Source organism: Grus americana, chromosome 1, assembly GCF_028858705.1.
Source record: "Grus americana isolate bGruAme1 chromosome 1, bGruAme1.mat, whole genome shotgun sequence".
Taxonomy (NCBI): domain Eukaryota; kingdom Metazoa; phylum Chordata; class Aves; order Gruiformes; family Gruidae; genus Grus; species Grus americana.
The window spans coordinates 37,569,263-37,595,524 of record NC_072852.1 but is presented as its reverse complement, the minus strand read 5'-3'; the positions used below and the strand labels follow the sequence as shown (position 1 = coordinate 37,595,524).

Below are 26,262 nucleotides of genomic sequence, written 5' to 3'. Positions count from 1 at the left end.
TTAACCAAGGGGCCTGGCAGGAGCAGAGGAACCCAAGACAGAGTAAGTTTAAAGAAGAAAAGAAGAAAAAAAAACCCATTGCAGTTGTATCTAGTGGTGAGGAGACCTCAGGATGACTCTGCTTGAACCCTGAAGAACTTGCCAGGGAACTGATAAAGCCTAACCCCGCCTCACATTCTTCAGTGTTATTTAAGCTAATAGGCTTGGAGAATCCTTTAGGCTAGATGGCTGATTGCATGGACACCTTAGTGCTGCACGTCCCTGAGGAGGAGGCTCAGGTGTGGCACTGGGAGCATGATCAAGCAGAGCCAAGCTGCAGCCAGGAGAACGCCTGCGCAGGATTGGCAACAACCAGGGCTTAGAGCTGCCCAAGATGAAAAGGTGCTTCAAGCATCTCTGCCAGTGTCTTTGTGATCCAAAAAGGTGGTGCTCAAAAAGGAATGGCTCTCACCCTGCCATCGCTATGACACCATGATGCTATGCTGTTGTCTCCGTGCAGACTTGGAACTTGCCAATGCACTGTCCTTCTCAAGCTGCTGGGACTCATAGTTACCGATATATCCTGGTTAGCTAGTTCAAAAACTACCATGGGCTTTTCTGCACTACAAAACAGTCTTTGTATTAGTAAATTCTCTTGCTGCGGAAGAATGGTTAACTTTATTTTTCCCCGATGGCAGTAGAAGTCTTTTCAATGAATAATACAACACGTTTGAAGCTTTGGAAAAAAGATCTTTTGAAGATAAATGATTTTTAATTATGATGTTTGTGGTGCATAACAGCAGCTACCTGTACTTATCTTTTATTGCAGAATTATATTTCAGGTGGATCATGGTGAAATAAGAGTGGGGTTTGTTTTTCTTTTCAAGAGAAAGTGTATAGGAAAAATAAATTCATTTTTGTTTCTGTGAGGTTCCCGAGAACTTCTCAACTAGAAATGCATAGCTGAGCATTCTGTCTGGCAATATCCAGCACTGGAAACCTTACAGGACTGTGCAGGAATTCCCGAGTCTGCAGGTTGGGATAAACTGCCCTTCACTGCAGGTCTTGTTCTGGCTGCCAGGACAGCATTCCTACTAGGAAATAGTACTGCAGCAAGTGTTGGCTTCAGTGCTTGTCCTGCATTTGTGCATGTTGTTTCTTAGCGTGTCCCCAGCATGTCTGGGGCCTGTGTAATCCAGCATTTTTCCAGATCGTACCTAGGAGCAGCCTGGGCAGTGCTGGGCTTGGATGCAGACACTCAGTTCTGGGAGTAGCCCATGCCCCTGGGCTGGAGAAGAGCCAGTTGTATATAGTATTACAGGTGTAACCTAGGAGCAGGCTTGCATGGTGGAGCAGGTGCAGAGTTTGCTGCTGCCCAGCTGGAGCAGCTGTGGTGCTTCCCCTTCACTGGGCTCAAGGTCTCCAGGTCTCCAGCTTTCTACTGGGCTGACTGAACTTGTGAAACCATCAGGAAATTAATCTGACAAAAAATGAATTCTATTTTGTGTGCGTGTGTTTGTCTGGTAGGTGAATGAGCAAAAAGTCAGCGTGATGGACCTGGTCCAGGGAGAGGGCAAAGCCTTGAGGCCGAGAACAGGACCAAATATGTTGACAAGCTGCCCTTGGAGCCTTCTGCAGCATGGTCTAGTCATAGGGGTGGATGTAAATGTTGGAGAGGGAGCTCTGGTTCACCTTCTAGCCTACAGTTAGGGGAAGTTTGCATTTCTTCTATCGGGCCATTCTGTCAGAGTCCTAAATAGATTTTTATTCTTATATAAAGAATATATAAGAATTATATAAGTCAAGACTTATATTTTAAAAAATATTTTAAAAGTTACTTTCTGTAAAGGAGCGGATGGAAGCTGCATGCAGGCTTACCAAACAAAAGACTTTTGGTCGCTCCTCCACATTCTAGCCTACCCTCAGTCTGGGTTTTGCAGGTGTTCAGTCAGGAGAGGGACGTGTTCTCAGATGAGTTAAAGGGATATTTTTTTCCCCTCCTTCAAAACAGATTTCTTATGTGCCTCCTTTACTGCCCCTGCCCCAGCTAGCATGAACATTGGTCTCTGGGACATGTTGATGAACACAGGACAGCCTGTGCACTGCTTTGAAGATCCTGGTGTCACCTCTTTGTCTTTTCCCAGTCTAACAGCTGTCTTCTGATGCTGCTCTGGAGGTATTTTATCAGTATTTTGTCCTTGGCAAATGATTTGCAAATCCTTTGTTGCCACTTGTTGATCATTTTGAATGGAGAGTGGATTAATGATTGTTTCTCCAGTGGCAGTGTTGGCCTCTTAGTAACAGTTATCCAGCTTTCTTGTGCCTGTCTAAATATCATGTGCTCAGATGACTCCAAAGGAACATGTCGGGGTAGTGTGCAGTTGTCTAAATATAGCAATAATAATTTCTAGCTTCTTTTCAATTAGCTGAAGAAATTACTGGATACATTTCCATTTGTGCAGAGTACACACTGAGATAAGTCTATGTTGACATCTGTTTCAATACTAATTTCTGATGTCTCCCTGGTACTTTTGGAAGAGGAGAAATTCTTCTTCTGTAAAAATCTCTGAACTTGTCTTTGCTCTCTGGTTGTGGGTTGGGTTTTTCCCTGTTATGCCAGAGAATTACACAGTTTTCAGCCCCTTTCCGAACTGCCAGTTTTCTGCTCCACTAAAGTTACTTCTGGCTCCAATCCCGGTAATTTGGGGGAACAATAGATCCTATTTTAGCCTATACAGATTTAATTGCTGTGAATAAGGTTGACAATTATCTCCTTTTGTGTCTGAGAATCCCACCAGCTGTTTTAGATGCATTTAAGTTGCCTCACCATGCTAAATTCACTTGTCACATCAGGAGCTATAATGCCAAATTTCAGGCATCTGTCCTTGGCCTTTATTTTAAAAATAATTTTTGCTGCATTTAATTCTGTTTCTTCTACTTCCCCTCCAACCTTGGTTCTCTGCACTGATTGGCATTATTTAGTCATACCAAGGGACTTCTATACCAAAGAATCATTTTGAGGAAAATGCATTTCAAATAGCAAGAAAATCTATTGAAAGAGAAGTCGGTGGGTACTTTTGTTGTTTTTGTTTTGGGTTTGGTTTTTTTCGGTCGCTCAACCCCCATAAGCTCAGGCACCTAAGGTGGGAATCGTCTGACGACCTGCTGTGTAAGTGTCTAGGCTCAGCTTTATTGTCCATGAAGAGGAACAGACATCTCATGCTAATGTAAACAACTAAAATAGGTCAGATGAGTCATGCCCCTAGATGTCCCCTTTCTCTTTGCTTATAAATAAAGTCTGGGTGATTAGCTCAGACTTAGCTGTCTGTACTGTAGACGTCCAACTAGATCTCACCTCTGGGGACAATGCTTGTAGCAGCAGTCACATGTAGGTGACTACACACGTGTAGACACCTAAGAAGATTAAAAGTACTTGGCTTCTTGATGCAGAGCCACTGCAAGTGCCAAGGCGGAGGTGCTCTGGGCTTGACTTCACGAAGCCGAAGGCAAACCTGAGTGGATTTTCCCAAGGAAGAGACAGATCAGTATTTGATGTCCGCAGTTACATAGCACTAAACTGTGGTGGACTATCTCTTTTTCATTGCTAGCTTCCTAGACTGGAAAGATACAACTTCATAATTATTTTTTCCAGAAATGTTAGTTGAAGCAGGACCTATCTTCCCTATCATCTGCTATTTCTGCCTCCATATTGTCTCTTCAGCCTTGCTGTGGCAATATATTGATTTGGGTTTAAAAAACATAATAATTTTGCTGCACAGGTGTCCCTGTGGAGCAGCATGTGAAGGTTGGAGGTCGCTTACACTGGTAAAAGCCAAGAGAGGGGATGCTTGTGAAAGTTCACCTTTCATCCTTTGCCTGAGAAGTTGGCTCTCTTGCTAATCTTCTGAATTGTTCAACTGTTGAATTCTGCAGGGTTTTCTTTTCTGTCTGCATACAGCTTTGTTTAATGTTTATGTACAGTCTTGTCAAGGGGTTAATAAATTCAAACTTCCAGTTTCAGTGCATATTTTGTATTTGTGCAATTGTAATCATAATTTCTGAAAACAAATTGTTCCTTGGCGTAGCAGGATGCAGGGACACACTAATACTTTATTATTTCCTGATACATATTTTTACAGATCTTGACACAATTTTAATTTCCCAGTGGTCTGAGAGGAATGGAGAGGATTACATACAAGTTACAGTAGTCATTTGATTCTGGTGTTGACTCTGTTCTTGTTGAGATTGTGAGTACCTTTGATCATGCCCCACAGGATTCATCCCATCAGTGCTGCTTAGGTCTGTTTGTGCTGGGCTACCCCATCTCCTGTGGGCCTCTTTGGACACAATCGACTCTCCTTAGTTATAGCTCTTCTTAAAATATTTGATATTGGCCCTAGTTACTATGTTTGTGCTAAGTATTTGCTGGTCTGTAGGTTTTCCGGTGTGCCTGGATGTGTTTACAAGTGAAGACTTGGACTGAGGTTTTATAGGAGCCAGTGGTGCTTTTGCTATTGACTTTGGAAGAGGTAAGATTCATAATGGAGGCAGATTTGCAACACAAGTAGAAGAAACAGTAGTGCTGGCGAAGCATGACCTGGTAATAGCTGCGGATTTGCTCCCGCTCCTGTTCAGACCAGAGCTGGGTCCCAGTGCAGAGCCATTTGCTGTTTCAGGCTTCACAAGGTGGCAGTGAGCAGGTCCTGGGAGGCTGGACCAGATGACCTTCAGAGGTCTCTTCCAACCTCAACTGTTCTGTGATTCTCTGGTATTGCACCTTCCAAAACTGCTCCTTAACCTTGCTGTGCCTCCTCTGCTTTTGGGTGGGGGCACATCTCTTCATCCCACTCCCCCTGCAAGGGTAGCAGGAGCCTGTGGGGAACAATTTGCCCTGAGGTTCAGCACCCCCTAAGACATGTGCCATACCATGGTAATAGGTGGTGTGCAGACCCCAGAGCTTGAATACCTTTCCTCTGGATAAAGGTAGTGGATGGGGCTGGAAAGGACACCCTTGTCTCTGACCCCTACACAGACAGACAGACACTCATTTGCTGACTGGGTAGAAATTCTGCATGTAGGTGTGATTCTTCTTTTTACTGGTACTGATTTTACCAGGGTCCCTATGTTGACTTTGTCTCCAAATTATCACTGCACTTGGTATTTTTGCATCTGTGATGCCTGAACAACTGAACAAAGATATTAAGCACTTCAACCTATATTACATGAAAAATAGATGTTTTCAATGACTTAACATTTAAGTGAACTTTGAAATGCTTGCCTGAAAAGTACTATAGGTTTTTGTACAAAGATGTAGCTGTGTATGTATACAAAATATATCTAAAAGTACTGCAATATTTTCTTAATCCTGTTTTGCTTTAAATACTCTGGTTTTTTTAACCTTAAATTTGGGAAAGCTAATTTTGGAGTTGGCTGTTACTCCCAAGCAGAATGAATGAACACTACACAAATGTTTTGATGGATCATCAAGATCTATCAAGATTAAGGGAGCTGCCATTTTTCTGCAACCTTTTTTTCAGGGTCAGGATTGCTGATATTTCATTGGCTTGCATTTAGCTTATATTTTAACAGCTTCAAAGATGAGGTCTGTGAAAGTAATTTTAATAATAGAAGTAAAAGATTGGCTTTTGAGGCACGTTTCTATGGCAAAGAGTCATTGTAGTGTTTTTTGCTCGTGGCCTGTTCCTGCAGATCTGCCATTTAATGTTCTCCCAGAGGAAAAGTGATGGATGTAAAACTCCAGCAGCAGGGTGTAGTTTTTCTTAAAGCTATTCTTAAAAATTACCAACATATGAGTGGCTTTGAATTAATTTTCTACTTGTGGATTCTTGGTAATAAAGCTGTATGTAATGTTTTCTTTTTTCTTTTTTCCTTGCCTTGCATATGTGTGCTTTCATACATATACAGTTATCTATAATGACTTTTTAAGAATAAATTAGCAGATTGACTTCTTTCAGGTTATAGGGCTTCACAATACCTGCTGCAGTAGAGGGATATTGTGAATAAGGCATTAATGGTTATCTGTGGAAATGTGTACGCTCTCTGTCACACTTGCAAAGATTAGCTTGGGGCTAATTTAAGTTGACAGCTGTATAAAAGGGATTAGTACCATCACTGCCAAACTCTTGTGGTTAACTTTCACACATGCTAAATATGAGAGATAATTTTTTCTAAAGCTTGGACCAGTTTTGCATAAGCCATTTATCTTGATTTCTCTTAACCCTGAGAGAACTGAGACTGCAGTCTACAGTGTCATAGCCTAATAGTGTAGGATTTTCTGAAGTACTTTAAACACATAACTTCATTGTAAGCATAAGGAGAGCTTTTATTTGCATATAATTAGCATTGTTCTAAGGAAGAAAGGGCTTATTTTGGATGTGCTTTCAAAAGTAGAACTTTGGGAAGGAAATTGGTGGGGGGAAGTGGCATCTTGTTTTCTTCATGCATCCTTGCCATGTGCAAACACTCACTTATGAGTCTACAATAAAACTAAAATATTTTTAATTAAAATTGAGCATTTGATTGGGTTGGTTTGGGGTTTTTTTTGTGTAGTGGTAGTAGTTGGTGTAGTAGTAATAGCAATGTTGAGCGTGTAGGCAAAGTATTTCTGAGGCCCAGATGCCCCTTGCTGTAGAGAGTAGGAGGAAGCTGCTGTTCCTGCCCTTTCATCATTTTAACTAGTGTGATTTGTGTATTTCTGGGACATAACTGTGTGGGGACAACTGGACCATTCTTTCTTCTATCAGACTTGTGTGTCTACTGTGTATTACTTCTGAGAAATGCTCGCATTCAAGACTGCCCTCAGGCACGTGTGCACAAGGAGTTGTACAGCTCATGGGAACAGGCATGGAAGTGGCTACTTTTTCCCTGCATTAGAGGGAAGGGAATGGCAGAAGTTGGGTTCTTGTCTTGAATGTGAGCTCAAGGTTAGATCCAAAGCTGTTTCTCATCTAAAACTAGCTCAAAACCACTCTCCATAGATGTGTTTCTCAGTGTGCAGCCAAAAGCCAAGTATTGTTCATCAGTGAACTTTCAGTATCACTCTTCAAGGCCAAGGCAGCTAAGTCACATGTGTGATAAGATGATTGGGAACAAAATGAAGGAAAATCACTATCATGATGTGCATCTTTTTTTAAGTTTGAATCAGGTGCCTCAGTTTTAAGAGCTGTCAGTCCTGATGTGTAAAGTGAAGTCAAAAGACTATTCACAGGCTAATGAACCGTGATGAAGTATATTCCTGTAGAAAGGTTCCTTTCCTTTTCTTTTCACACCTGTTTTGTTGTTTAATGCTTTCTGCTTCAATTTGAAGCTCTAAACTGGGCATACCAGCCAAAGCTGATGATAAGCATTCTTTGCCTTATCAACAACAAAAATGTAGTGATGCATAAAAATCATAATGTTTTTGTGCAAATATATCTGTTTGAAGGCAGACTTCACCAGACTAAAGATGCCCTATTCATATAAGAAGCATCACCTGAAGAACTTTCAAGGCAACGTCTTCCTGTATACCATGGAAATAAGTTTAGATCCATTTTTCCCAGATCAGCAGGAGATGACGTACTTGAAAATTTGCCTATTAAGGAGGAGAACAAAAAGATGTAAGACAACATGTTAGTGGAAATTGGACTAGAAGGACACTGGTCAACACAAAGTTGTTTGTCCCCATTATCCTTCAGGTCTCTTGCTTAGTTTTTTCAGCAAGCTTTGAACAGACAGCCCAATTTGCTTTAGGTAGGATGATGAGCAGTCTGACCTGGCGCTCTCTGCAATTTCATTGTGCTTTGTGGGAAAGAAATGGTAGTTCTTTCTTACAGCATCAGGGTCATCTTTGTTTTTGCAACCCCTTCTCACCCCATGCTGATAGCCAGCACAGAATGAGTGAGGAAGGAGAATTTGGCAATTAGTATTGCCACCTCAGCCCTGAAGTGAGATCATGCTTAACCACATTTGTGTCCCACAGGTCTGGCTCAGCATCTGCTCTTGGGCTCACTGTCCATTGCTTTTCTCATGTAATACCTGCGTGCTAATTATCAAAAAGAGCTGCTCATCCCTGTGCAGCAATCACAGAGCTTGCTCCATTACTGTGACCTACAGCTGTCTTGTTCCTTGTAGTCACTTAATATTTGGAAGGTGTAGTTGGATGATAGGCCCCCCAACAGCATTTAGGGAAGTGTGTCTGCAGAGTTTCTTACATCTCGCTCCTCTCTCCGGCTGCAAAAACTCTCCCCAACTTGTTTTTTTTCCCTTCTTAAATATGTTATCACAGAGGCGCTGATTGGCTTGGCCTTGGCCAGCGGCGGGCCCGTCTTAGAGCCGGCTGGCATTGGCTCTATCAGACACAGGGGGAGCTTCTAGCAGCTTCTCACAGAAGCCACCCCTGTAGCCCCCCCGCTACCAAAACCTTGCCACGCAAACCCAGCACAGAAGTGCATGCAAATAATGTCAGAGAGGACTTCCCTTTGGAGAAGTTATCAACTTCAGTCCAAGGACAAGCTGTGTTACCAGTTTGTGTTCATTTACACTGAGCTTGTGGCAGAAATTTTTACAACTTTTTCTTGCATTGTTTTTTGACTAATGTATTTTAAATTTCTAGCATAAATGGTATTCCGCTTTTGGGCCTTGCCTATTTTAATCCCATGTTTAGTTCTTATCAGCTTGGCAGGTGTAGTAGCTTCTAGGAGGATCCTAAAGTGAACTTGGCCCAGTATACCAATGTGATTGCTGGTACAAGAACCCATATTTTTTCACACTGGAGCATTGCAAGGTTCATCTTTATGGCTAAACATTAACTTCCTCCTTGGTTAATAAAATGAAGGTTTTATTCGACCTTACAGATTTAGAGAACAGATTCAGGGATGGCTTCAGTTTCTGCCTGCAGTGGACAATACTAGTGGGTGTTTTGGTTTTGATGTGAGCAATATCACAGTTACAGTAATGAATGAATGAAACTGTTTAGTCTGCTTGAAAAGCTGCCTTTCATCTGCTGGAGGAGGTGAACAGCTAGGAGGAAATCTCTTTCAAGTTGATTCCCAGTAGAGAAATAAATCTTATGTGGGTGAAGGGGGGGAAACAGCCACCTACCTGGAAATCTAAGACTATAAATGAGATGTCACAGAAAAGCAGTGGCATCCACTCACATGCTAATCCATTAAGGCGTGAAAAAAAAAAAAGAGGGTCATGAGAAAGAAGAAAAGCCAGCAATACTTGCATGAAAGGAGTTTTTATGGTATCTTTAGTCATCATTCTAAGACTGTGGAAATTATAACGCAAAACTGTAGGAACATATCATCTGTTGTTTATAGCTATGGTGTTCATTCATCTGGGTTACTTCTGTGTTATTAGCTGGGTTGGATGCAAGCTAGCATCACAGTCTTGGTTGCAGGGTAGCGCATGTACCACAGCTGGAACAAGGAGGGAGGCTGGCTGTAGCTCCTGTGAGCAGCTGGAGGCTGTGGGGGGAGAGAAGGGCTCTGTGCTCCCGGGTGGATTGAATTATTCAGTGTCTAAACAACTACAGGTGCCCGCTGCTACTCTGAACCCCCAGCCTTAAATTGAAAAGCACAATAAACAGCAAACTGCCCATGGATATAGCTGCTTTTGTTGACCTCCTTTTTCCTAAGCCTTAAGGAGGAGATGAATAGCGTTTGCATTTGCCTGGGGGTTAACAAAGTGAAGTTTTGGTGGATCAAATGAGAGCAGGTTCTCCAAGTAAAGACATCTTACAGGACATCTTGCAAGCAATTCTCCTTCACCTCAGGTCTGCTTTAAGCTTCTGCTGTGGGCTATATATATGTTCTTCCAAGTATGTAAGGCAACTGCGTTAGGGATTTTTTGTTGGATTTTTGGGGGCGCAGGGGGTGACATTTTGCCATTATCTTCTTTTCACCTTGTGAACCCCGCAGGAAGGTCGCTAATGTATTTATTTCAGAAACTTGTATATGCCAGAATTTCAGAAAGTCGCTTTTATCCACAGCAAATGAATAAAGCACCTCAACAACAGCCCATGGTTATCATTGCTTAATTCTTGTGGTTATTGAATACAGCAAGTATTTCCTAGAAGAAATGTCTGCTTCCCCAATGGGCAGTATTACTCTTTGATATTGTTAGAAACCTGGAAACTGATAATGGAGAAATGAGGAGCATGTTCAAAATTGTATAGTTCAATAAATGTTTAAGATTGTATGTCTGCTAATTAGATAAATGATGGAGTTACAAAATTTCCTTGAGGAAGAAAGATAAAGACATGGTTAGTAGAAAAATATTGTTTTGGTGATTGAAAGATATATTTTTTTAGTTTTATTTTTGAAATGGATTAGTTTTGAAGCAGATAACTTGTTTGCAGGGCTTAATAGATATTTTTAATATAAGGGTTCAAGGTGGATGGGGCTTTGGGCAACCTGGTCTAGTGGAGGGTGCCCCTCCCCATGGCAGGGGGGTTGGAACTAGATGAGCTTTGACGTCCCTTCCAACCCAAACCATTCTGTGATGCTATGAATATCGTATGGGACTTTCAGCTTTTCTTTGAGCAGTTGGGGTCTTTTCTTATCTTTGTGTTTACAGAATGTTGAGGTTTAACCCCAGCTGGCAGCTGAGCCCCACGCAGCCGCTCGCTCACTCTCCTCCTGTGGGATGGGGGAGAGAGTCGGAAGAGTAAAACTGAGAAAACTCGTGGGTTGAGACAAAGACAGTTTAAAAGGTAAAGCAAAAGCCATGCATGCAAGCAAAGCAAAACAAGGAATTCATTCACCACTTCCCATCACAGGCAGGTGTTCAGCCATCTCCAGGAAAGCTGGGCTCCATCATGTGTAATGGTGACTTGGGAAGACAAACGCCATCACTGCAAACATCCCCCCGCTTTCTCCTTCTTCCCCCAGCTGTATATGCTGAGCATGACATCATATGGTATGGGATATGCCTTTGGTCAGTTGGGGTCAGCTGTCCCAGCTGTGTCCCCTCCCAACTCCTTGTGCACCCCCAGCCTCCTCGCTGGTGGGGTGGGGTGAGAAGCAGAAGAGGCCTTGGCTCTGTGTCAGCACTGCTCAGCAGGAACTAAAACATCCCTGTGTTATCATCTACACTGTTTCCAGCACAAATCCAAAACACAGCCTTGTACTAGCTACTATGAAGAAAATGAACTCTATCCCAGCCAAAAGCAGCACACAGAGAAAAGCATTTGACAGCATCTTTTTGTAAGAGATCTAACTAAGAAAGCAGCAACTTGGGATTTTCAACTGGTCTTTTGCTTATGGCTTTGTTTTCTGTTGCCTTACCAGAAATGTTTCAGTCCTTGCAAGCTGGTTTTGTGTTCTTTCACTCGCTCTCTTGTCATGGTTTAACCCAACAGGCAGCTAAAACAACCACACAGCCATTTGCTCACTCCTCCCCCCTCCCCACCTCCCCTGCAGTGGGATGGGGGAAAGAATTGCAAAGGAGATAAAAAAAAAAAAAAGTAAAACTCATGGTTTGAGATAAAGACAGTTTAATAGGGCAGAAAAGGAAGAGAACAATAATGATAAAAAAATATACAAAACAAGTGAAACAAGCACAATTGCTCACCACCTGAAGCCAATGCTCAGGTAGTTCCTGAGCTGCACCACCTCCAGCCCCCAGTTATATACTGAGCATGACATCATATGGCATGGAATATCCCTTTGGCCAGTTTGGGTCAGCTGTCCTGGCTGTGTCCCATCCCAGCTTCTTGGGCGCCCCTCGCCTTGTGGCGTGAGTATGATCAGTATGAGAAGCTGAAAAGTCCTTGACTGCTTGGCAACAACTAAAACATCAGTGTGTTATCAACATTATTCTCATCCTAAATCCAAACTGCAGCACTATACCAGCTGCTAGGAAGAAAATTAACTCTATCCCTGCCGAAACCAGGACTTCTCGTCTGCTTTCAGCTGACCTTTCCTGCTGGGATGGCTTCCTGCCCAGCACGGCTGCTTCCTCACTGACAAATGCAAGTTGCTGCATTTCCCCCTTTCTCTGCAGCACTTTCTTTTTAGAAACATTTGTAGATATTTTGATGTTCCAGTGTCAGACCCTGTGGGCTACACAGATAATATGCACAGTCTCAGCCTTAACCTACATGGTACAAGTGTAGGTTGCTCTGACCTGTGCTCCGAAAGTGCTTGTGTAGGATGTGTGGACCCTCAGAACTGGGAATGTTCTCCACTACTGCAGAGAGGAACTGTGCCTTGGTGGAGGAGAAGCAGATAGGATTTGGTGTGCCCTCCCATGGTCGCAGGTGGTTGCCAGTTACCCCACAGCTCAACGAAACTGAGGGGATAGGTCAGGCTCTCTGCTTACAGGTTTTATTTCTTAGGTCTGGCAGGTCTAGAGTGTATGTGTGCCCAGTTCCCACACTTCTCCAGGTGCAACTTAACTCCCCAGGCTCTTGTAGCTCTTGTAGTCCTTACATTTCAAAAAGCATTTTTTTGTGCACGCTGCTGTTGTCATACATAATTCAGAATTTTCACTGAGCTCTTTGCCTTTACCTGTTATTTTTATCTGGGTATGTTACATACAAAATTTTGCTAGACTTGTGAGTTTAAAAAATGCAAGTACTTGAACAACTACTTTAATTTTTTCAGAGTTTGAGATCTAGACCAGGGTAAAACTCTTCTTCTACAGCACAGCTTGAAACTTTTGCTGAAGCAAATACAACTTAATGTAATCTCAAAGAGCATGATATAGGAAGGAGTAAAACAACCAAAGAGTGTATGTATTGATATTGATATGAAAAATTGAGAGTTGAATAGAAACATGTCAAAAGACCTGTTTTATTGGGGTTTTGGTGTTGGGGTTTCTTTGGTGTAGGCAGTTTTTTGTCAGAAAACTTTTATCAAAACCCATTTTGGATTAGTTCATCTGATCTGTTTTGGTTCTTTTAAGATAAATTTGGGATTTTGTAATCAGTGACCTTGGCACTGGAGTTTGAGCTCTGCTTGTTGAATGAAGAATAGAAGCACAGCGTGACCTACATTTCCATTCGGTCGGATGGGATTTGGGGTCTTGTGAGATACCAGCAGAATGCTAATTGTGAGCCAAACAAACTAGCTGGCTCCTATCTGGAGGATTTACTTTCAGCTCAGGACATGTCAGAGATTAGCCTCAAAGTACTGAGGCATCTATCAAGGTTGATGCAAGTACCTCTTAAAATGTGACCAAACCCCACCGCCTCACTGTGCAGGCTTCATGAAGTTCCTGTTTGCAAAGTAGGATGTATTTTTACTAGCACTACTATACCATGAACCAAACCTTAGGATTATTTATTTATTACTGAGTAATGTGTGTTTGACATAATGAAGACAGCTAATACTGTAAAAGAGGAGCTTCTAGTCCAAATTAGATACATTATTTGGGTTAAACTTTCTAAAAGATTGTATAAGAAATAAATGGGTAATGGGGGAGAGGAGGGAAGGGATGGAAAGGAGTTGATCATGAATAGGTCTAATCAAACACTTCCTTGAGGAATTGTTATAGGGAGAGAAAACAAAAGCAAGAATTCCTTTGAAAACATGTCTTTGAATAAAATTATTTATTATTATATATAATAATTATAGAATTATATAGGCCTAATTTTTTTTTAAATTCCTTTCTCTCTGAATTTTTAGTATTATTTGCGTCCATGGTAAAATGGAAGTGAGTACAACTGTATGATAGGAGGTTGGTTGTTTTTTTGGTGGGGGAGGGTTTTTTTCCTATTAAATGTGAGAAGGTAGTGCTTTATCTCATTCTATTCACTTTACTGGAGGATAACTTATTTTTCAAGGCAGACAGAAAGAGAGATATGAAGGGGAACCGAAAATCTTAGGGAGCTGAGGTCCTTCCTCTGTGGAAGGAGAGGGATGGTAGATTTTCCATAAAAATTTTCGGAGGTCTAATTAAGAATTGCCTCTTGGAGATATGAACATCTTGTTAGTTCTGCTTTGTTATTTGTATAAGCAGCTTAGATGTGGGTTTTGTCCTGATAAGTTACAGTCTGTAAGAGCAAGGAGGAAAGACAACAGTAAAATCAGCATTGGAAAGCTAGTTGAAAGACTTGCCTCGAGGAGGGATTTAAGAAGCTGCAGAGAGAAAAGGATTTCAAAAGGCAGTAAAGACAGAGAGGTTTGAAGCTGAGTAGAAGGTGTTACCAGCTTCTATGCTGGGCATGAGGCACCAACACATAGCTCAAGCTTTGAGATTAAAATCACAGGGCTTCACTGCAGCCCTTTCCCAAAGTTTGTGTATGAGATGGGATGTGAGAGTAGAAGGGTGCCCATGTGAGGAGAGGGGCAGCTTTTGGCACCTAGACCCTGTGTTACCTGGTAGCACCCATAAGCACTGTTTTGACATTATGATTAGTTCAAGTCTTCAGAAGGATTTCCAAAGTAAATTTAATTATCTGCTGGAGAGAGGAAAACTGGATTTTTGGGAAATAAAGTGAAATTCTGGGAGGGAACATATACTGACACCCCAACTCATACATCATCTCATTATTCAGTCTTGCCAGGTTCCTTTTGACCATATCCTCTTCTAGCAAGGTATTTGGTAGGCAGGTTCAACTTCCAGGCATTTCACAGTAGCTGACTGCCAAGCTAGTCTGTTAGGTCACTTTGTTCTTGTAGCCTTTCTAATGTATTCAGTGCCTTGACAAATTTTCTTGGCAAGAGCTTTATAAAATGATACCGTATTGTGCATAACTTAACACGCCGTTAAACATCAGAACATCTACCATACAAGTCCTGAAGTCCATCACTAAGCTTAGAAACTAGAGCAGCTCCAATGCTTGAGGGATTTTTTTGTAAGGAACGATAAGCAGTAAGGAAGGAAGTGATTTTTGTAAGTCGCTTTTCTCCCTATTTGTCTTCAGCTTTTTTTTATTTAAATGGGGTTGCAAACAGCTAGCAGCTTCAGTGAGGAGACTGATCAGCTAAATTGAATATTAATTAGCTCTTCATATGATAAAACTACACTTTCTGTGCTGCTGCAATATTTTAATCATGTTTGTAGCATTTAACACTAGAGATATTGGTCAGCTGATTTAAATTCTTTGGTATTTTGGGGTTTTTTTTCCCCATTTCTGAATACATGCTTCCATTTTTCCCAGTATGTCAAGGAAATGTTGAGTTTCAGACTAGAAGCTTATTGTGTCTCAGTGTTTGGTCTCCAGTTGCTCAAAGGTTAGGCACTACAGGGGGTGAGTGGTTAAACTGCTCACAGGTGCCTTGCAACTAGATGCTCCTTCATCTCTGCTCTCTGTGTGTTTCACAAAACAATTTTATCCATAGTCGGTGTTTATTTACAAGACATACTTGTAAACAACTGGTGGTGGTGTGCATACAGATGTCAGACTGCAGTGTGTGACGTTTGGCGCTGTAAGGAAACTTTTAGTTTCTGGAAGCAGTTAATTGTAGTGGATGCACATTTTCTTAGAGTAAGACTGTCTTTCCCCCCCCCCCCCCCAATCAGAGGCAGGAATACTCATTTGCATGTCACAGTATCATGTTGCTCTTAGAAAATCAAAAGAATATATTACCTTTAAGCAAGGCTGACACAGAATTGACATTTCAGCAAGAGCAGGCAAGCTGGCGCAGAGTCCCTTGCAGGCCTGCCTTCGGTTTTTGTTTTCGTTTCAACAACCTTTAGCAAGTGCTCTCCTGTTATGTAAAATTTTACTGTAATGAAAACATTAGAGATCAAGAAGTTAGGTATGTCTTAAACTTGCCATTGGGATTATGATGTGCCTTCTAGCTCTTTTACTTTGGGGGCAGGGGCCGGGTAGGCAGCAGTTGTTTTTAGAGACATTGTGTGCCTGATGCACACCTCGGTGTTTGTCCGGTAGTGGAAAGGCTGTCTCTAACGGTCAACTTGTTAGGTGACTCACACTTCGTCATAAAGAGGAGTGGTTAGGTAGTGTTTGTGGAAGAAGACATGCTTGCATCAGAGTGGCAGTGTTTTTGCTTGGTTGGAACAAGACATGATCCCAACTTGCACAGGTTTTTCCTGTGTGAGCCCAGGACTGTCAAAGCACGTATCTTACTGAACATGGTGTCAACTGATGTAAAATTAATCAGTTTGTGATAAGGTTCTCATGTAGAAAGTGGAAAACATGTTTCAACTTGATTGTTCTGAGACAGATGATAGCAACCACAGTATCTTGGATTGATACTTGGATGATGGATTGAGAGCAGCCCTGAGGAGAAGGACTTGGGGGTGTTGGTGGACAAGAAGCTCAACGTAACCCGGCAATGCGTGCTTGCAGCCCAGAAAGCCAACCGTGTCCTAGGTTGCATCAAAAGAAGCATGAGCAACAGGTTGAAGGAAGTGATTCTGCCCCTCTATTCCACTCTTGTGAGACCCCACCTGGAGTACTGTGTCCAACTCTGTGGTCCCCAGTACAAGAAGGATATGGAGCTGTTGGAGCGAGTCCAGAGGAGGGCCTCTCACATGAAGACAGGCTGAGAGACTTGGGCTTGTTCAGCCTGGAGAAGAGAAGGCTCCGGGGACACCTTATAGCAGCCTTCCAGTACCTACAGGAAAGATGGGGAGGGACTGTTTGCAAGGGCATGGAGTGATAGGATGAGGGGTAATGGCTTTAAACTGAAAGAGGGTAGATTTAGATTAGATATGAGGAAGAAATTCTTGACTGTGAGGATGGTGAGGCACTGGAACAGGTTGTCCAGAGAGGTTGTGGATGCCCCCTCTCTGGAAGTGTTCAAGGGGCTTGAACACTTGAATGGGGCTTTGGGCAACCTGGTCTAGTGGAGGGTGTCCCTGCCCATGGCAGGGAGGTTGGAACTAGATGAACTTTAAGGTCACTTCTAACCCAAACCATTCTATGATTCTATGATCTTGGATAATGCAAACTTCTGGTTAGAGTTTTAAAATGGTGGTGGTGGAATAGCTGTTATTTCAACTTCCTCACTGGTGGAGGGAAGATGAGCAGTTGTGAGGCAAGTCTCAGGATACCCTTGGCTGCCCGAAGCTTGTACTGAGCTCTTAGTGCCAGTTTCTGCATGCCTGCAGCTCTTGGTGCAGATGTTCTGCTCTCTATGCTGCAGGTGGGACAGAGGTATGAGGGTTTGAGTTTTGGTTTGTTTGGTTTGGATTTTGGGGGTTTTTTTTGGGGGTGGTGGTGTTATATTGTTCTGCAATGCCAGAGGGATGTATTAAGTATGCTTCTCTCTGTTGCTGTGGTAAAAGCAAGCTTGACTTGCATGTTGGAATATAAGGCAAAGCCTTTCCTTTTATTTCTGTCACAACGTTTCTAATATATGCCCTTTAAAACTAACAGGAGTTGCATATTTTTCTGTGCCTAGAAGCAGTAACAACTTTTTAGATTTATAGCAGGTATTTTGTCTGTGCAAGACTTGGAACTTGAGAGAATGCACACCCTTAACCAACAGATTCATTGTTCACCATACAGAGAGGCTGGCAGGTAGAAAAGCAACTGGGGATCTCATGTTTCAACTAGGAGGCATAAGTGTTATCAGACTTGACCATCAAGTAGTCCCTCTAAAGAAAAGTATGGTATGCCTAAAGGGTAAAATATGCTCATGATATCATTGGTTCTTACTCACATAGTTCTGTGAAAAATGCTTGTTACGCCATGTGTAGGTGTATGGAAACAAACAAATATGCATGTATGTATGTGTAAGAGGTATTTTAATTCAGTTGGTATTTGAAATACTTCTGGGCTATGGGTCTGTACATCTTGAGTCACTTATGAGATACAGATGGAGGCTTCTGTGCTTTGCTAACTTGGATGTGTCCCTTGTTTTCTTTTTCTGTTTTGTCTTTTCTTAGGGTAATAAATGCAGGGAAGAGCACGCACAATGAAGATCAAGCCAGCTGTGAAGTCCTCTTTGTCAAGAAGAAAGCTGGAGGCCCTAATTCTACACCAAACAAGAACTCTTCTGCAAAACGGAGGTCATCGCTGCCCAATGGAGAAGGTCTCCAGCTGAAAGACAATTCGGTAAGCAGACTTCTGTCTCTTGTCAGTGGAGAAGTACAAAATAAATATAAAAGGATGTGGCAATGTGACACTAAAAGCTGTTTACTGAATGTTTCATATATTTTCAGTTACCACTTAAATACAGAACACTTAACTATGTTTTTCTTAGCTCTGCTACTTGATTTTTGATTTCTTGCATTGAAAAATGCTCCTTGCATCTAAGGCATTTTAGTTTAAAGATGGGGAATACTCCTTGGATTTTCTTTTTTGTTTCATTTCTGAAGGTATAATCCTCAGAAACTTACTGCTGCAGAATACTTTGAGTTTGATGGCTGTGGTTGACTTGTCCAGTGATGGTCACTTCAAGCATAGCAGTATCACCATTTATACGGTTATACTGTTTTATTAAGGGTTAGACAATCATTTGGGTTTTCTTCACTGAAGCAGTATTGCATGTAGCAAGGTTGGTTTATGCACGTAGGGTAAGGTCATACAGCACACTGAATTCAGTGATTTTGCAGACTGTGGCTCCTCTCTTTGTGTGGAGAGTGATGTACATCATGCGCTTGTGTACTGGCAATCATCTGCTATTCTTCATCTGTCTTGTTTCCTGACTGGCTAATTACTTCATCTGCTCTTTAAGCACGAGCTCAGGCTCCAGCAATGATTGATAGTGTGTGTTCGATTCAGACATCTAACCATGTAACACTTAATGCCCGATCTGAATGTTGGAGTCAGACAATGTGGATATGCAGTCTTTCTGCTGCTGGGAGAATACAAGTTCTCCCTAAGTGATAATTAGTCTTTCAGTGGACTATAAGTACTCTTTTTTTGGGTTTTCTGTTTTTGTTTTAAACCAGGTTGTGATTAGCAGTCTGCTTTGGTCTCTCTCCCAAAACCCCATGGCGTGGTACACCTGATGGCTGCAGGGGTCATCGATGTCCTGAGCAGCAAGCATTCCTCTTGCACTGTGTCCCTCCCCACCTCTTGCTCCTCTGTTCTGTTTCATATATCATTGCTGCATCATTTTTAGACTCTGACAGATTTTCCAGGTTTGCAAATAGCCCTGTTCTTTCCTCTTTCAAATCTTTCCTTAAATCACCTGTCCCAGTTCCTGTGTGCTGATATTCCTCATCATATTCAGACAGTCGTAATTGTTTTTTCAAGTACATGCTTGCACTCCTGGATAAAGAATTGTGCCTGTACTTGCTGGGACTGAGTTCTGCATGCAGTCATGCAAGGCAAAACAGAATTTGTTTTAATAGTCTATGTTTTAAAAAGTCTTTCCTAGAAAGTCCATGCAACTGTCTGCTATCAGCTCATGCAGATGCTTGGTTCCATGAGTGTATTTAATTTTGTAAGCATTAATTATGTTAATGAAGCAAGCATTTGGCCACAGTACTTGTTCGTGTATATAAAACACACCAAGATAATCAACAGTGTGCTTGGTCCGGGCGATGGGTCGGTTTGATGCAAAGGGCATGCTGTGTCAAGCACACAGCACGCTGCAAAGACCCCTGTGCAGGCACCAGCCTGGGTAGACACTTCTTGCTGCTGTGCGGAGGTATTAGCTTTGGTCTAACACCACATTTAAGTTCCACGCCTACCATGTGAGATACCTGGTCAGGGGCCTCTGCATCTGGGATGTGGGTGAATGTAGCTGTACTGAATTTGCCTATGTTTTCATATTTTGGGGGCAGGCCTGGGACAAAAAGCTTTGTAGTATTGTTTCACAAAGTCCAGTTGACTTCCAGCTTTGGGTAGTATCAAACGCTTCTCAAGAGCAAAAGGCACACTATGTTGTATGCACTATACTGCATGGCTAATCATCTTCCTCAGAAGGAACTTCTTTCCAAACATTACGTAGTTAATGCTTAGATTGCATTAAAAACACAGGGATATAAAACTATTTCATTATTGGAAGTGTCTTCACTAGTCTTGATGGTATTCATCATTATGGTCATCATACTGTTATGATATCGTAATGGTAGGGTCTATAAACTGACCGCATATTTCTGAAAGCAGTTTTTTTATCCTTTATAAACTTAATGATTGTCGGCCTCATTAAACATCCCGTTACCCTGTGTTATGTGAAGTATGTCATGGAATTTTCTGATTTCTCTTCCTCTCTTCACTAGTGTATTTCCTACTTTGTATCTTTCATCTCTGTTTTGGAATAAACAGCCACTCCCTTTCAGCTTCGAGAGAAACATTTTTATTGCAAATCTTCTGTTCTTTCTTCTGTTCCTGACATATTTTGACCAAACATGAGCATAATGTCTGAAGTGAGGAGCCAGCTGATCCGTATAATATAGTATACTGTTTTCATGCTTCTTGTTATCGTGTTCTTTATATGTTCTCTTCTAATCTACAAACTTACTTCTGTTTTCTACATGACACTTGAATGAGTGCTATAGCACTCATTATTTAGCTGTGTAAACCTATTCTACCATGTTATTAGACCACAGCTTGTGAATTTAAATTTGTAATAATTTTTTTCTAAAACAGGCAGCATATTTCTGGAGAAAGTTTTCTACTAGAGGGCAGTCTTACACTAGCAATTAGTAGGATTTTTTTCCTTGGTCAATTTTTTGCTCGTTGAATATATCTAAAAAGAAAAAAAAAAAAGATGTACATGTTTCTATAATGTGTCATATTTTTATGTTTTCATATTTTTATACTGTGAAGTATAATATTGTGTTTTGCTCTCACATAGCACTGTTAGCAAATAGTTTTTAAGGAGTGTATGAGTTGATGTTAAATGTGATGAGGGTGCAACTTACACTAGGATGTAGGAATGCAGGCTTGAGACACTCCAGTGAATGGTATAAAATCATCCTGACAAGTATGTAGTAAGAAAGCCAGAGGCTGAATTCTGTAAGTGCCTCATAGGGAAATCCCACCATAACACACAATCTGAAATAGTCTGAGTGGTGAGGCACCTTGTAGAAATACTGAAGGAGGAAGGGATGAGGGAAGCAGTTTATTGAGTATTTGTCCGATGAAAAGAAAGATTTCTTCCATTCTTGTTTAGTTTTTTAAAATGTGGAGCACAAGGGAAAGAGGAACTGGGCTTAAACTGTCTCTTGATTTAACAGAGTCCATTTCATTATTCTAAGATTTTTCTTTTTTTCCACAGAATCTTTGAGGAGGCCACATGCCACCTTTGTTTTACCCTGCTTTCTGGGAAGTTTGTGAAACTTAAATGGCAGCTGCACCTGAGGTTGTGATTATTGTGGTTTAATGCTAACCCCATCAGTGCAGCCCTGTGCTTTGGCAAGGCAGCATAAGGGAGTTGGAGACCCACAAGTTGAGCACCATTGTTGTGGCCTTGACTCTGCAGAGCTTCCAGGGGTGGGAAGAAGGAGGTGATGGGTCAGAAGTGAGGAGAAGGAGAAGTGAATGTTTGTTTAGCCCTGCCACACACAAAAGTCCAAGGAAACCTCTTAAATAGCATAAATACGGTTTTCTTGTTTAAAAGAGTGGATGATAAACTGAGCAGAGCTGCAAAAGGAAAGATTCTGCAAGTTCAACCCTAAATTAAATCTCTCCTCGCCACCCCATTCCACTGCTGCTTGATTAATTGTACTTGCTCTCTGTCCCCATTCGGGAGCATTTGCTTTAAATTGCGCAGCTTTTTCACTGGCACTATTTTTAAATGCCTTTAACTATGGGGTACCTTGGTGATGAATACTGAAGACCATCAGTGAGTGAAATGGGAATCCTATGCCAGGATATTGTCATAGTGACAGTCAGGTTGCAGGACTTAATGTGATGTATCTTCACATTCCAATGACAATTAATAATGCATAATTACTATTTCTGCAGTTTTCTTTGTCACAAAGATGGGATGGAGTATTTGTTTTGTGTGACACAAGGCTAGTTGCCTACCACAGGTAGCTGAACGTATCAGTGGTAACGTGAGGAGGCTTTTCCCTAAGGATGAGGTAGCAATTGCTCACTCAGTTCAGATTTTATGAGAACTAAAGATGCACTCTAATGCATTTTATGAGTGTAGTTCATATTTGGAACAATACCAGTAAGGATGTGTTGTGGTTTTCAGAATAAATCTTTAGTGGCAACATGATTTATTTGCCTGTTTAGAATTAGCTTCATTTAAAAAAAAAAAAATCTGAAGGTTTGCAATGTAGGATCATTGTCTAGCTTACCTGAAAAATTTGTCCCAAATTGATCACTATATCATAGAATGGTTTGAATTGGAAGGGACCTCAAAGATCATCTAGTTCCATCCCCCCTGCCATGGGCAGGGACACCCTCCACTAGAACAGGTTGCCCAAAGCCCCATCCAACCTGGCCTTGAACACTTCCAGGGATGGGGCCTCCACAACATCTCTGGGCAACCTGTTCCAGTGCCTCACCACCCTCACAGTCAAGAATTTCTTCATAGTAGCTAATCTAAATAATATATGGCTAAGGCTGTCAATTTTTTTTCTATAACTGAACTCCAATTATGTGTATATATGCATTTTCTTTCATGATTTCTCATCCATTGCTTGACCCAAAACTTTGCATGTCTTAATTATATTTTACAATTACAAAACCCAAGAGACTGCTGAACCTTCCTGAAAGCTAGGTCAGCAGCTGAGCCTGAAACTTATTAAATTTTCTAGTACGTACTGGAAATGAATTGTAAGGTCAGTGCAGTGAAGGATCTGTTTGCTCTTCGTGTATCCGGTAGTTATTTAGAATGCTGTAAAATCTGAATCTTTTGAAAGACAATCTAAAATAAATCACTTTGACTGATCATACTCCCACTTAAGGGCTCTGTCCAGTTAAAAGTATGGATGGAGATCGATGATTGAAAGACTGCTTTTGACAGAATACCACCAGAGCTAGTAGAAATAGATGTCTTTTTCTCTGAGAGTTTGCAGAATGTGGATACTTCTGGGAAGAAGGTCAAGCTCCCAAATGTGAGAGATAGAACAGCCATGTATATGCACGCCAAAATAGGTAATATCACTTGGTGGCTACGGAGGTCTTCTCAGTTGTGGGAGGAAAGCAAGGACATTTTTGTGCTTTTTGTCTCATCTGTGTGCCCTGACTGCTGGTCCTTGTTCATTCTCTGAGGTGCCGCTTTATTTGCACCACATGTTTAATTCTCATCAAATTGGTATGGTTTTGGAGAATTAATTTCTTTCAAATAGGGGAGCTGGTTTTATTCTCAGGGTGGGGGAAAGGAATTTGTTTCTTCTTCCTTTTTTAGACAGCTTATTTGACAGGTTATTTGTGGTCATACTCTCTTTGGTAGTTCAAAAGTGAATGAAGCTTTATAGGAATACATAGAAGTTTTTGGAGACTAATATTTAGATTACAGTAATGCCTGCAGATCCCATCTGAATTTAAGGCCCTTGAACATCTCACAAGAGCAGCATTGTAGTAGTGATCTCCCCTGACTGTATGTGCTTATAATACAGACCTCTCAGTTATCTGGGGTACTTCTGCTGTTGATAGGGAGAAATAAATCTACTTTGGAATGAGATGAGCATAATCTGAAAGTGCAGGGTTTTTTTTTCTCTCTGCTGAGTATAAGGGCAATTTAGAGAACAACCTTGGAGGTGTGCAATGTAGGTGTCTGAACTTAGCTGAACTGGTAGCAACACCCTCTTGTTGAAGAATTACTAGTCCAAAAAGGACAAGATCAGGGAACTCCAGAAGAACCATCCATAGCTGATGTGGCCGTGCCGTGTTCATGTCAGTGACAGCCCGGGAATACGGCTCAGGCCCCTGGGAGCTTCTCAGTCCTAATTCGTGCTGCCCATTGGCCTAGAGGAAATAAGTGGTAACGTTTAAATTTCACTTTTTGTCATGGGCCATTGTTCTGGTCTGTTTTAAAGCTTCCCAGTCTCTGATGGCACCTTATTTGACTACCAAGTTCACATGAGGCTTGTTCAGTGTAGGACATACCCGGTGTTGTGCTCATAGTAATGAGAGTGAATTTTGTTAATGACTGTTCTCCTTTATCACCTGAAAAGCTCTAATACAGACTTTGGTGGGAGATTGCTTTGGAAAACTTAAGAAAATTAGTGCCTGTGTGTGGTTTAAACTTGTATCTTAATTGTTAGTTTCTGTTACAGTTTGGGGGCAGAGGGAGGGCGATGACAAAGTATCTTCTTCCTCTACATGGAAGGTAAAATATTTCCATTTCAATCAGAGGTGTAATGCCTTTGTGTTTTTTTCCCCAAAGGCAGCACATCTCCAGAGGAGTAGCACCTTTCAAATGACATGAGGACATAAGCTGTGGAAGCATTCTCCATGGTGCATCATGAAGTGGATTTTGGCCAGGGAGCCAAACCCTAAGAGAAGATTGAGAGCAGTAGTAGTTTGATCTACAACTCCCAGGAGGCACAGTGTTGCCATTTTGAATAAATGGTTTCAGTTTTCAGTTGAAATACTTTCTCTTTGGGATACTTGTTTCTGTTGGCAAAATACTTCATGTTTTGCATGAATAGCAATCTATTTTTACAAACAGGTTTTTTAGCCAGTAATTCCGTTATCTGTTAAAAATGGCTTAAGCAGAATTTTACAGCCAACTGTTGTATGAACTTGGAGGGATTCTGAGCCCAGAGCAAGCCAGTACAGCTGCCTGTCATGCCTTCAGGGATGAAATTTCACAACAGGTTTTTGGTGAATTTACCAGACTGGGTAAGTGGGTGGGATTGGCTAAGGAGCCGCATTAGGAAATGTGTACATTTGTTGGGTTTTCCACCATTATAGGATGTATCTTGTATGATATTTACTGTGGTAAGTAATCCAGTTGTTGTAGTTTAGCCCCAGCTGGCAGCTGAGCACCATGCGGCCACTTACTTGCTTACTGCTTTTACCCCCGGCTCCTGGTGGGATGAGGAAGAGAATTGGAAGAAAAGGGTAAAACTTGTGGGTTGGGATAAGGGCAGTTCACTAGGACAGCAAAGGAAGAGGAAAATAACAAGCGGATGATACACAATGCAATTTGCTCATTGCCTGGAACCTGATGCCCAGCCTGTCCTGTGACCCTCCCTCCGTGGGCAGCTCCCCCCTTATATACCAAGCATGACGTCATGGTGTGGAATATCCCTTCAGCTAGTTTGGGTCAGCTGTCCTGGCTGTGTCCCCTCCCAGCTTCTTGCAAAATTAACTCTGTCCCAGCCAAAAACCAGGGCATGAGTATTGTAGGGACAATACTCCCTTTTCTCAGCGTTTCAATAATGAAATGAAGAGTGCACAATAGACTGCTGAATTCCTTCACTTGGAGGAACTCAGTACTCTGTGGATCACTGTACTGTTAATGCACTGCTTAAGAATATGTTTGAACTTTACTACAGCAGCTATGCTATAAGCTACAAAAATAGACTTTTATGTAATGTTTATAATCAAGGCTTTTAAATGTGCATTTCAACAAAGTAAGTTGTGAGTAGTAATGCTCGTTCAGCAATGAACTGCCCTTTGAACAGCATGAACTTGTAGTGATGGTCTGTATACATGTTGCTAAAAGAGACATTTTGCATTGACTTTTGGATTTTGTAGCTTGGGGCAATGATGAATGATGTCTTTTGGATCTGCAAATGACAATTCATAGTGCTCTTACTCCAGTCTGTCTGCCCTGCCCTATAGCCAGTGGTTGGCACCTTTGTGGTGCAGCTGAAACAGTAGAAAGTAAATGGAGCTGCAGTTCACAGCCCTGTCCATAAATGTGAAGTAAGCAGTGCTTTGGGCATGAGGTGATGGGATGCAGGTGGTGCCTAGACTGTATGCTGATCTGTTGCGTGAGGGAGCAATGTTCGGCTTACTGAAATAAATCATGTCTGTCATCCTAAATTAGACCACAGTCAATGTGACATGCAGATATGACTTTTAAGTTTTTTTGACTGCAGTGAGATTATGCTTTCTTAGTCTGAGGTGTTTTGCAACAGTATTGCCTGATTCCTATCCCTTGCAAAATGATTTCTTTCTAAATCTGTATTAGTCCACCCACATCTGACTTGCGAGGCAGCCCCACAACCAGCTGTTCCAGCATAGCTGGGAGAAGGTGCAGGATTAAGAAGAAATGGAGGGGAAAGGAAAAACTGGAAAGACTCTTTCCACATGCTGCTGCCAAATATGCTATCATGCAAAGACAGGTATTGTTATGCCTTAAAAGTTTCCCTGAGGATTTCTAGGTGAATTTCTCCCCTCCAAAAAAAAGTTGAGGTTATCTAGGGTATGGCTTCTTGGTACTTTTCAGGCAGATCAGAGCTTGTGCTGCCCCAAACTTAGTCTGCCTCCAGCTGTGGGTTAACGGGCTCTATCTGAGTGAGAGATAGATAACCCCACCACAAGAACATGGTTTC

General features: G+C 41.7%; 1 protein-coding gene across 5 annotated transcripts in view; it reads left to right on the top strand.

The window, feature by feature from the left end:
- PPM1H (protein phosphatase, Mg2+/Mn2+ dependent 1H) overlaps window positions 1-26,262 on the top strand; it is a 149,360-nt gene that overhangs the window by 53,676 nt on the left and 69,422 nt on the right. For all 5 annotated transcript variants that reach the window (XR_008579806.1, XM_054846976.1, XM_054846943.1 and 2 more), the window contains exon 2: window positions 17,788-17,956. Coding sequence is in view for 4 of the 5 variants with exons in the window: in XM_054846976.1 (XP_054702951.1) it covers window positions 17,788-17,956 (169 nt within the window). In the remaining variant the exon portion in view is untranslated. The remainder of the gene's footprint in view (window positions 1-17,787; window positions 17,957-26,262) is intronic.